Source organism: Manis pentadactyla, chromosome 12 (genome assembly GCF_030020395.1).
Source record: "Manis pentadactyla isolate mManPen7 chromosome 12, mManPen7.hap1, whole genome shotgun sequence".
Classification (NCBI taxonomy): Eukaryota; Metazoa; Chordata; class Mammalia; order Pholidota; family Manidae; genus Manis; species Manis pentadactyla.
Genome location: NC_080030.1, coordinates 80,749,028 through 80,762,068, shown reverse-complemented (window position 1 = coordinate 80,762,068; position 13,041 = coordinate 80,749,028). Strand labels below are relative to the sequence as shown.

Genomic DNA, 13,041 nt, shown 5'->3' with positions numbered 1-13,041 from the left:
TGATGGACATTTAGGTTGCTTCCATCTCTTGGCTATTGTAAATAGTGCAGCGATGAACATAGGGGTGCATCTGTCTTTTTCAAACTGGTGTGCTGCATTCTTAGGGTAAATTCCTAGAAGTGGAATTCCTGGGTCAAATGGTATTTCTATTTTGAGCATTTTGAGGAACCTCCATACTGCTTTCCACAATGGTTGAACTACTTTACATTCCCACCAGCAGTGTAGGAGGGTTCCCCTTTCTTCACAACCTCGCCAACATTTGTTGTTGTTTGTGTTTTGGATGCTGGCCATCCTTACTGGTGTGAGGTGATATCTCATTGTGGTTTTAATTTGCATTTCTCTGATGACAAGTGATGTGGAGCATCTTTTCATGTGTCTGTTGGCCATCTGAATTTCTTCTTTAGAGAACTGTCTATTCATCTCCTCTGCCCAGTTTTTAATTGGATTATTTGCTTATTGTTTATTGAGGAGTGTGAGCTCTTTATATATTTTGTATGTCAACCCTTTATCGGATCTGTCATTTATGAATATATTCTCCCATACTGTAGGATACCTTATTGTTCTATTGATGGTGTCCTTTGCTGAACAGAAGCTTTTTAGCTTGATATAGTCCCACTTGTTCATTTTTGCTTTTGTTTCCTTTGCCCGGGGAGATATGTTCAAGAAGAGGTCACTCATGTTTATGTCTAAGAGATTTTTGCCTATGTTTTTTTCTAAGAGTTTTATGGTTTCGTGACTTACGTTTGAGTCCTTGATCCATTTCGAATTTACTTTTGTGTATGGGGTTAGACAGTGATCGAGTTTCATTCTCTTACATGTAGCTGTCCAGTTTTGCCAGCACCATCTGTTGAACAGACTGTTATTTCCCCTTTGTATGTCCATGGCTCCTTTATCGAATATTAATTGACCATATATGCTTAGGTTAATGTTTGTAGTCTCTATGCTGTTCCACTGGTCTGTGGCTCTGTTCTTGATTACTGCGAGTAATCTAACTGTAGTAGAGCTTGAAGTTGGGGAGTGAGATCTCCCCCACTTTATTCTTCCTTCTCAGGATTGCTTTTGCTATTCGGGGTCTTTGGTGTTTCCAATGAATTTTTGAACTATTTGTTTCAGTTCATTGAAGAATGCTGTTGGTAATTTGATAGGGATTGCATCGAATTTGTATATTGATTTGGGCATGATGGCCATTTTGACAATATTAATTCTTCCTTCCCAGGAGCATGGGATGAGTTTCCATTTGTTAGTGACCTCTTTAATTTCTCTTAAGAGTGAGTGTCTTATAGTTTTCAGGGTATAGGTCTTTCATTTCCTTGGTTAGGTTTATTCCTAGGTATTTTATTCTTTTTGATGCTATTGTGAATGGAATTGTTTTCATGATTTCTCATTCTATTAGTTCATTGTTGGTGTATAGGAAAGCCACAGATTTCTGTGTGTTAATTTTGTATCCTGCAACTTTGCTGAATCCAATATTAGTTCTAGTAGTTTTATAGTGCAGTCTTTAGGGTTTTTTATGTACAATATCATGTCATCTGCAAATAGTGACAGTTTGACTTCTTCTTTACCAATCTGGATTCCTTGTATTTCTTTGTTTTGTCTAATTGCCGTGGCTAGGACCTCCAGTACTATGTTGAATAAAAGTGGGGAGCGTGGGCATCCCTGTCTTGTTCCCGATCGCAGAGGAAAAGCTTTCAGCTTCTTGCTGTTCAGTATGATGTTGGCTGTGGGTTTATCATATATGACCTTTATTATGTTGAGGTACTTGCCCTCTATACCCATTTTATGGACAGTTTTTATCATGAATGGAAGTTGAATTTTGTCGAATGCTTTTTCAGCATCTTTGGAGATGATCATGTGGTTTTTGTCTTTCTTTTTGTTGATGTGGTGGATGATGTTGATGGATTTTTGAATGTTGTACCATCCTTGAATCCCTTGGATATATCCTACTTGGTCATGGTGTATGATCCTTTTGAAGTATTTTTGAATTCGGTTTGCTAATATTTTGTTGAGCATTTTTGCATCTATGTTCATCAGGGATATTGGTCTGTAGTTTTCTTTTTTGGTGGGGTCTTTGCCTGATTTTGGTATTAGGGTGATGTTGACTTCATAGAATGAGTTTGGGAGTATTCCCTCCTCTTCTATTTTTTGGGAAACTTTAAGGAGAATGGATATTATGTCTTCTCTGTATGTCTGATAAAATTCTGAAGTAAATCCATGTGGCCTGGGGGTTTTGTTCTTGGGGAGTTTTTTGATTAGCTCTTCAATTTTGTTGCTGGTAATTGGTCTGTTTAGATTTTCTGTTTCTTTCTGGGTCAGTCTTGGAAGGTTGTATTTTTCTAGGAAGTTGTCAATTTCTCCTGTTTTCCAGCTTGTTGGCATATAGGTTTTCATAGTATTCTCTAATAATTCTTTGTATTACTGTGGGTCCCATCGTGATTTTGCCTTTCTCGTTTCTGATTCTGTTGATGTGTGTTGATTCTCTTTTTCTCTTAATAAGTCTGGCTAGAGGCTTATCTATTTTGTTTATTCTCTCGAAGAACCAGCTTTTGGTTTCATTGATTTTTTCTATTGTTTTATTCATCTCAATTTTATTTATTTCTTCTCTGATCTTTATTATGTCCCTCCGTCTGCTGTCCTTAGGCTTCATTTGTTCTTCTTTTTCCAATTTCGATAGTTGTGACATTAGACTATTCATTTGGGATTGTTCTCCCTTCTTTAAATATGCCTGGATTGGTATATACTTTCCTCTTAAGACTGCTTTCGCTGCGTCCCACAGTAGTTGGGGCTTTGTGTTTTGTTGTCATTTATTTCATGTATTGCTGGATCTCCATTTTAATTTGTTCATTGATCCATTGATTATTTAGGAGCATGTTGTTAAGCCTCCATGTGTTTGTGAGCCTTTTTGCTTTCTTTGTACAATTTATTTCTAGTTTTATGCCTTTGTGGTCTGAAAAGTTGGTTGGTAGGATTTCAATCTTTTTTAAGTTACTGAGGCTGTTTTTGTGGCCTAGTATGTGGTCTATTCTGGAGAATGTTCCATGTGCACTTGAGAAGAATGTGTATCCTGTTGCTTTTGGATGTAGAGTTCTATAGATGGCTATTAGGTCCATCTGTTCTAGTGTGTTGTTCAGTGCCTCTGTGTCCTTACTTATTTTCTGTCTGGTGGATGTGTCCTTTGGAGTGAGTGGTGTGTTGAAGTCTCCCAAAATCAATGCATTGCATTCTATTTCCTCCTTTAATTCTGTTAGTATTTGTTTCACATATGTTGGTGCTCCTGTATTGGGTGCATATATATTTATAATAGTTATATCCTCTTGTTGGACTGAGCCCTCTATCATTATGTAATGTCATTCTTTATCTCTTGTTACTTTCTTTGTTTTGAAGTCTATTTTGTCTGATACTAGTATTGCAACACCTGCTTTTTTCTCCCTGTTGTTTGCATGAAATATCTTTTTCTATCCCTTGACTTTTAATCTGTGCATGTGTTTGGGTTTGAGGTGAGTCTCTTGTAAGCAGCATATAGATGGGTCTTGCTTTTTTATCCATTCTATTATTCTGTATCTTTTGATTGGTGCATTCAGTCCATTTATGTTTAGGGTGATTATTGCAAGATATGTACTTATTGCCCTTGCAGGCTTTAAGTTTGTGGTTACCAGTGGTTCAAGGTTAGCTTCTTTACTATCTTACTGTCTAACTTAACTTGCTTATTGAGCTTTTACAAATCTGATGATTCTTTATTTCTCTCCCTTCTTATTCCTCCTCCTCCTTTCTTCATATGTTGGGTGTTTTGTTTTGTGCTCTCTTTTAGGAGTGTTCCCATCTAGAGCAGTCCCTCTAACGTACCCTGAAGAGGTGGTTTGGGGGAGGCAAATTCCCTCAACTTTTGCTTGTCTGGGAATTGTTTAATCGCTCCTTCATATCTAAATGGTAATCATGCTGGATACAGTATTCTTGGTTCAAGGCCCTTCTGTTTCCTTGCATTAAGTATATCATGCCATTCTCTTCTGGCCTGTAAGGTTTCTGTTGAGAAGTCTGATGATAGCCTGATGGGTTTTCCTTTGTAGGTGACCTTTTTTTTCTCTGGCTGCCTGTAATACTCTGTCCTTGTCTTTGATCTTTGCCATTTTAATTATTATGTGTCTTGGTGTTGCCCTCCTTGGGTCCCTTGTCATTGGAGTTCTGTGTGTTTCTGTGGTCTGAGAAGCCATTACCTCCCCTAATTTGGGGAAGGTTTCAGCAATTATTTCTTCAAAGACACTTTCTATCCCTTTCTCTCTCTCTTCTTCTTCTGGTACTCCTATGATGTGAATATTGTTCCTTTTGGATTGGTCACACAGTTCTCTTAATAGTCTTTCATTCCTGGAGATCCTTTTATCTCTCTCTGCATCAGCTTCTCTGCATTCCTGTTCTCTGTTTTCTAGTCCATTAATGGTCTCTTGCATCTCGTCCATTCTGCTTTGAAGTCCTTCCGGAGATTGTTTTATTTCTGTATTGTCCCTCCTTAGTTCTTGCATATTTCTCTACAAGTCCATCAGCATGGTTATGACTTTTGTTTTGAATTCTTTTTCAGGAAGATTGGTTAAATCTACCTCCCCAGATTCCTTCTCAGGAGAGGATGTGGAAGATGTCTGGGTTAGCCTGGTCTTGATCAAATTTTTTTGCCTTTTCATGTTGATAGATGCAGTGGTATGCTATTGACTCGCCTGTCAGCTGGGAGAGCCAAGACCTTTTCCACTTGCTCCCGGACTTTCTTTACTGGGACAATGGCGACCCCTAGCGGCTTGTGATGGGCAATTTCACGTAGACTGGTTCTTTTTCTTGTCCAGCCGCTAAGGAGGAAGCTCCCTTGCTGTGGGCGTGACCAGCCTCAGGCTGCTGCTCTGCTATGGCGGTTGCCAAGAGGGGGAGCACATGGGGTGGGGGGGGCTGCTTATCTCCGTGAGGGGGTCTCAGAGCTGCTGGCCAGGGGTTAGGGCGCCTGGTTTTCTCTGGGATTCCCAGCTGCTGGGTAATTGTCCTGGGGTGCTTCCATCCAGCTGTAGGGTCCCTGTCCCTTTAAGACTTTCAAAAAGCACTTGCTTTTCTTTGTCCCAGGGGCGCTGACTACGGGGACCCACTCACAGTTCTTACTGTTCTGTTTCCCTAGTATCCGTCACCCCATGACTGGGTGCGGATGTCTAGGGTTGGCTATTTAGCAGTCCTGGGCTCCCTCTCCCTCCCCACTCCAACTGCTCTCCTCCCGCCGGGAGCTGGGTTGAGGGGAGCTCGGGTCCTTCCGGGCCGGGGCTTGTATCTTACCCCCTTCGTGAGGCTTCTCGCGGGTGTGGATGTAGCCTGGCTGTTGTCCTGTGTCTGCTGGTCTCTCTTTTAGGGATAGTTGTATTTGTTGTATTTTCAAAAATATATATGTTTTTGGGAGGAGATTCCCACTGTCCTACTCATGCCGCCATCTTGGCTCCGTCCCCGACAAGTAGTGATTTTACAGCATCTTACTACACTGATGAACAGTGACTGTGAAGGGGTATGTGGGGGGGACTTCGTGAAGGGGGGAGCCTAGTAAACATAATATTCTTCATGTAATTGTAGATTAATGATACCAAAAAAAAAATCCAGGAGATTGTACACTTAAAAATCTCCTTTTGAGGGTAAAGTTTATGTTGTTTTCTTATCAAATAAATTTAACTTTTCAAAAAAGGACTGAATTAATTATCTAAAAAGGACAATTAGACTCCCCTGCCATAACACAAAAAAGGTTTCAGTATTTGGACGTGGAAGTAATATGACATTCAGAAACTACTATAAATGGATTGGCTTGCATTTTCATAATACATTTTATCATTGGAAAACCAAGGAGACCAATAGCAAACCCTGTGATTCATTGTTTTCTCTAAGAGATAGAAATTTTCTCTGCAGCCCTCAAGGTTATATAATGTTGCATGGAGATGAATACAGCCAGGTTGCAGTAGTAATATGTTTTTTCTCTGTTAGAGAACCTAGCAAATAGTAGATGAGTCCCCTTGTCTGTAAAAACATCCTGACGAATCTCTAAACCTTTGAAGTAGGTAGCAGGTTGAACTTTCAGGAACCTTTCTTGTCACACAAAACGTGCATTAACAGGGACCCACAGTTGCTGCATGCTTGAGAGTCAGCATCTTAGCCACAGGCAGGAGAGCTGCCGAGTGCGGTAGCTGTGACCGCCCCCCCACCCCCCCGTTGCTAGCGCCCACCTGTTGGTGGCCGGCTGGACACTAGAAAGCAAACACACTGAATACAAAAGGCACCAGTACCACAAGCTTTCAGAAGAGCCAATGAGTGCTTCTTCAGGATGTGTACATTTCTCCCTCAAGGTCTGTAAAGGCACATCAGCTTGGTGAGCATTGTTTAAAGCAGAAATCCTAGCAAGCGACTCGGTGTACAGACAAGCCCTTTAGCCCTGGTATTCATGCTAGAAGCAGTTTGGAGTTCTGTAGTGTTTGCCAGACGGGGCCTCAGATAGATGCTAGCCTATTTTCTTGCTTTTATACCTATAATTGAGTCTATGCATTTCCGGGAAAGAGCAACAAGCCAAAACTATATCATGTTTGGTTTAGAATGCTACAAGCTAAAAATTATTATTCTCAGGAAATATGTCTCCCCAAGCTGCAACTTTAATTAGTACCTATCCTATAAATTTCTCTGTTGTGAGAGTGAAAATAGTCATGAATTTTAGCTTACACTACTTTCAGAAATAGATAAATAATTTAGATAGCTAAATAACTGTGTCAAATGGTTCCAAATTATTATTGCTATCCATGACCACTTTTTCCTTTTCTTTCTAATATTGCAAGATTATTTTTTGACAGATAACTGAGTGATAATAAGAGCATTGAGGTAGCAAATGGATTGCAAGGGCATTCTTTTCATTATATCATTTCAGGAAAAGGAACCTCTTATTCCCAAAGCAATAAATAGGAGCAATGTTGAATAAGAAGAAATGATGGAATATAGAATCAAAATATCCCCCCCCCGTATCACTTGACTATTGCTGTTATCAAAAGCCACAAGATCTCAGTACCATACAGTGATTATTTCTTACACACCTGTGGCTCAGGTGATGTAGATTGGGTGATGCTGGCTAAACGGTGCTCTAAGCTACAGGTTTAGGTCTGCTTTACAAAGCTCTCCTCCTCCTTGGACCAGGAGGCCATCCAGGTTATGCTTTTCTAATGTGCAAAAGGCAGTGCCACAGAAAGCAGCAGAAGCACTAGTTACTCTTAAGGCCTTAGCTTGGAATTGGCACACTGTCATTTCTGCCCACATTTTAATGACCCAAAGAAGCCACATGTTCAAGCCTAAGGAATGGGGTTGGAAAGTGTACTCTGCCTTTTGTGGAAGGAACTGTAAAATTACATTGCAGAGAACTTTAGCACAGGAAAGGGATGATGAGAAATTGGGGCCTAAATCAAAGTCTGAATAATCAAAATATTTGGGGGAAATTCTGAGAACCCCAATAACTTTTTTTCTCATTTGTGACTAGTAAATTGTTAAACCTAGCTACTGTTTACATGATAGGATGATGTTTAATTAATCTCTGTGATTGAGGTATATAAATGAAACAAGTTTTCCAGCTGTAAAGCTAATAGAGGTAAGAATGGGGACACCAGGTAGTTTTCCTCCAAACTTAGAAGGTAAAGAATTCAGTATTTTCATAGGTTTCCTTACATTACTAAAAGGCAATTATTAAAAATATTGTTTCATAAATACAAAAGAAGAACAGCTTGAGAATATTTAGTGTTTTCTCATGAAGTCAGTCTACATCAACTGTTTGCAGTTAGACCTCTAATAATAAGTAGGTTCTAAAAAGACTTATGTCATTAGATGGGTTTTGTTGAACAATCTGATGCTCCTGATGAAAGTAGAAACTGGTTTCTATTCTGATTCTTTTAACTAACCTTTTCTTTAATAAACATAATAAATAAGAATATAGACTAGCAATATTCCATTTAATATTACTAGAGACTTGAATGTTCTCTCCATAAGTATGAAATAGTAAGCTTCCAAGTGAATTAAATAAGTTACTTTTATTGAGATATGATGGTCATATTATATTAGTTTCAGGTATACATCAGAATGATTTGATATTTGTATATATTGTGAAATAATCACCACAGTAACTCTATCACCACAAGTAGTTACAAATGTTTTTTTCCATTTGTATGAGATGAAAACTTTTAAGATATACTCTTTTAGCAACTTTCAAAAATGCTATACAGTATTATTAACTATAGTCACCAAGATGTACATTGCATCTCCAGTACTTACTTATTTTGTAACTGGAAGTTTGTACCTTGTGACCCACTTACCTATTTTACCCACCCCTGCTCCTGCTGCCTCTTGTAACCATCAATCTGTTCTCTATGAATTGTTTTTTTTGAGGGGAGGGTTCTTTCTTTAGATTCCACATATAAGTGATATCATATGGTATTTGTCTTTTCCCTGTCTGACTTATTTCATTTAGCATATACCCTTGACTGCTGTCCATGTTGTTGCAAATGGGCAAGATTTCATTTTACTTACGACCCATATTCTATGGGGTGTGTGTGTGTGTGTGTGTGTGTGTGTGTGTACACAGACATTTTCTTTATCCATGAATCCCTTGATGGGTACAGGTTGCTCCCATGTCTTGGCTATTGTAAGTAACGATGCAGTGAACATGGGAGTATATGTATCTTTTTGAGTTAGGGATGAGATTATTTTTCACAATATCTCAGATGTAGCATATTTTGATGTGCAAGAAAGAAAAGGTATGAAAAATAACCTTTTAGAAATTACAAATGACTAATGGTGAATTCTGTTCTTAGGAAGCAGTTCACTCTAATGTCATGCTCATAGAAAATAGTAGTACAGAAATAGCACTTTACAGCAGACTACAAGAAAATGTACCAAAATTTATGTGCTGAAATTAAGATTTTTTTCTTCACATTGGTATAATATTGAGCTTCTGTTAAAAACCGGGCACAGTCTTAAGTGCTTTAGATTTATTATTTAATGTAATCCATAAACCTGATGAGGTAGAAATAATTATCCTTCTTTTACAGTTGAGGAAACACATGTAAAGAGGTTCATAAGTTTCAAAGGATCTATCACTTACAGGTATTACTTTTAAAAACAGAAATAAAATAGTAATAACGTTTTAAAGCAAGAAAATTCTGATGATGAGCAGTCTGCCACATACAATCTGTAAGGTTTTTTTCTCCAGGGCTATGCTGTGCTGTATTATTGGGAAGATGGAGTTCCAGCACCTGCCTTGGGCAAGTTGCTTAACATCTCAGAGCCTCTGTTTCCTCAAGTAAAATGGCTGTAATTATACTTGACTTCTCAAAATTGTTGAGGAAATCCAATGAAATACATGAAAACTATAAGTCATTAAGTACCATATAACATTAGGCAGAGATTTATTATGTAGTCAAAATCTTAAAAATCTTTGGTAGAGGTTTCCTAGATAAGTCATGGCTCATTCACAATCAAAATATTCAAATAAAACCATATAAAGCTATTATTCAGAAAATCAAACTGATATATATAGGATCAAGTTGCATTCTTACTCAGTGGTACATAAGTTGGTAGTGCTGCAAAGTAAAGCCAGCTCTATATTCTGAGTCACTGTTATATTAACCCAAATAATATTTAGTGAACAATGTCTTTTATTTAAATGACATTTTGCATTACTTTTTGTTAATGCCAATTCTCACAAGTATCTGTAGAGCTAGGATTTTTAATATTAAATAATAGCTAAATAAGAGAAAACTGTTTTGTCCCCTGTTTTATCTCCATTGCCTAGAATACTGTCTGAGACATAAGTATTTGTTAAAAATTGAGTAAACTAATACTCTGATAACTGGAGAAGAGATTTTAAGAACAGCTGTAACACATAATACATAAAAATGTTAAGCATAAATACCGGCAGTAGTGTAATACTCTGAAATTTCTTTGGCTCCCATATGTGTGGCAGGTTTATCATTTCTTCTTATTTGCTTAGGGACGTGCTGCCTTAACACCAGAGAAAGAGGAATTTGCCCATGAGCATGAGGAAATGAAGAACCTAGAAGCCATTGTTCAAGAAATAAAGCCAACTGCCCTCATAGGTAAACTCCCTCCTTCCTGTAAACCCCACCTCCACCCCACTTTAGTCTGATTTGTTTTCTTAGTACTTACTTTTGAGGCATCATTCAGCTTTTTGAAATTTTAAGTTTTGGAATTCACAAAGAAAATTACATTTTCACCAAAGCAACAATACCCCAGAGACACCTAGATTTATTACTTCAGTGCTTGTCTTAACCTTACTGATCCCAGCTGAAGTGTGTGGCCCCTTTGCTAACTCTACCTACCTGTTAATACGTGGCATAGTCAGTGCTTTCCCAGGCTTGATTGTTTCATATAGACAGTTTTCAAATGGGAGCAGTTACCCCCAGGGTAATATTTGGCCATGTCTGGAGATGTTTTTGCTTGTCCCAACTGGGATGGGGGTCGCAGGAGATCAGGGTTACTGACATATAGTAGGCAGAGCAGCGATGCTGCTGAGCATCCTGCAGTGGACAGGGAAGACCCCTGAAACAAAGAATTAGCTGACCCAAATTGTTAATGGTGCCTCTGTTGAGGAACACTGAACTAGGCCCTCCTTGAAGACAGGGACCGAATTTTACATATTTTTGTATTCCTCCTAGCACTTAATACAATAGCTTACACATTGCATGTGCACAGTAAGATACTTAATATGGTAAATTTAATGTGGTTAAAAAACTCAAAGGAAGAAATGAAACTTTAATCCTTATTTTGTGTTTATATAATGTCAACCCTTACTTTATATCATACTCCATTCCTAGAAACTCTTGTGAAACAGATGACAATATTGAGAATAATGATGATTAGCACAATGAAAACAAATACTTACTCCAAGACAGAAACTTCAGTAAGCCTTTATTGTTGTTTTCCAAAAAATACATTCTATTAGGAATTGAACTTTTTTTTCTTATCCATTATGCCAATTGCTTTATTCTTCTGTTAATAATCTTTCAAGGAGTAGTACTTCAGTTTTAAAATTGAATTAGGTGATTGTCTTCAGTGTTAGCCCTGGTTTATAAAACATAATTGTTTCACAGCCAAGAGATTGAAATATATACATAGAATTTTTTATAAAAAAGATAATACATGTTGGACACATTTTAATTTCCAGACATAAATGCCAGTAATCAAATTCCTAGTGATTGGTCAGTAACTCACTGTGTTATGAGCCAAATGTTCTATCTGTAATTTTAAATAGGTATTTATAGGTTTGTAACCCTAAAAGACTGTTGGCATTAATAACTTATCTCTTTTTGTTACTTTATCTTAATACAAATATTTTATGTTTTGCTGAGAGTCTATCAGAAAATGACCTGACGTGTCTCACTGTTTTGGGGGCATGGGATTCTTGGATAATTAACCAATAATATTCCTATTCACCAGTTTCTCATTTCTTCCCTAGGAGTTGCTGCAATCAGTGGTGCATTCTCAGAACAAATTCTCAGAGATATGGCTGTCTTCAATGAAAGGCCTATTATTTTTGCTTTGAGTAATCCAACTAGCAAAGCAGAATGTACTGCAGAACAGTGTTATAAGCTAACCAAGGTAAAGCAAAAGTGTAACTTATTTTAATCTAGTTTTGATTCTTATAGGGAAGTGCAGGATATCTAAGGTGCTTACCACATAACCTTTAAAATTTACACAACCAAGATTGAAAGAAGAGTGAACTGGTTAGAAGGGATATGACCTATTTCCTTTTCTAGAGTGTTGTATAAATCCTTTTCTTCAATAAGACAAAAACAAACTTTGTAATGTTTTAAATGTTCCTCAAGTGATTTGGAAGTATCTAAGATTTAAACATAAAAGTTAAACAGGAAAAAACTCATTTTAGATGCTTATTAAAGTAGCTTTTAACTAGCTATTCCAAAACATTGAAGCATACAGTATAAAACCACAGTCTTATTTTTGCTTTGCTAAATCCTGTGGTTGGATTTTGATGCTGTGGGTGAAGCATATGGGCAGCTATTTTGACAGCCATCCAGGTTGGGATAGTCCTCAAAAACCAATATTTTACTGTTTCCAAAAAGTAACTTATTTTATATTATGTTTCTATTAATACATATTTGACTTTATGTTGACAACAGCTTTTTTTCCCTTCAAATATTTGAAAATTTCATTACAAAAAAATAGAGATTGAGTCATATATGTCTAACTTTTATTTGGGAAATAAATCTAAAATGAACTAGAAAAGGTTAACTCAATGCAAAGTTACATCACTGCACAAATCAGAACTTGATAGCTCCACTTCTTTAATATAAGCTTAAATGCTCAAAATTAGAATTAATGAAATTTTGGCAAGGAGCTACTCCATTGGAGTAGCATCAATGTCCTCAACAATTTTAATTTTTATGTGATTTCTGGGTTGGGGATTTGCCTCACATTCTTCAGTAGGCCTTAAATCCTTAAAGGGAAAAAAACCTCTCTGAACAATAACAAAATTTTAGCATGATGCATTGCACATAGTAGGCCCATAATGTTTAAGTAATGTTAAGTATTAAGCACTTAGTAGGCCCATTTTGTTTTAGTGTCTCAATAGGCCTCCTTATAGACTCACCAGTAATAGTCACAAACAAAATCAGTCAGAGTTATATGGTTGTGTTTTAAAATTTGAATGTGTCTGATATAAATGGCCTAAACTCTTTTTTATGATCTTGCCTAATGTTCTGTTATATATAAAATTGAAAGTCATTTTGAAGCTAAAATTTTAAACACTAGTTCAACCCAAAGGATCACAGACCAAGCAAAGGTCTGCCTGTTGCTGGATAAGTCTCTTGCTGCAGGCACAGAAGAAAGGTCATTAGGAAAGTTTAAAAGTACAAAATACAAAAGATTATTGAATCAGCAAAAACTATAATCCAAAAATAATATGGAGAGGTTTCATTCTCCATAAAATGAGTAATCTATATACACAGGAAAGTTTAGCCAACTATCATTTATTGAATG

At 37.2% G+C, this 13,041-nt stretch overlaps 1 protein-coding gene across 2 annotated transcripts in view; it reads left to right on the top strand.

The window, feature by feature from the left end:
- ME1 (malic enzyme 1) overlaps nucleotides 1–13,041 on the top strand; it is a 235,895-nt gene that overhangs the window by 206,163 nt on the left and 16,691 nt on the right. For both annotated transcript variants that reach the window (XM_057489334.1, XM_057489335.1), the window contains exons 10-11: nucleotides 10,016–10,121; nucleotides 11,501–11,643. In XM_057489334.1, the coding sequence (XP_057345317.1) occupies nucleotides 10,016–10,121; nucleotides 11,501–11,643 (249 nt within the window). The remainder of the gene's footprint in view (nucleotides 1–10,015; nucleotides 10,122–11,500; nucleotides 11,644–13,041) is intronic.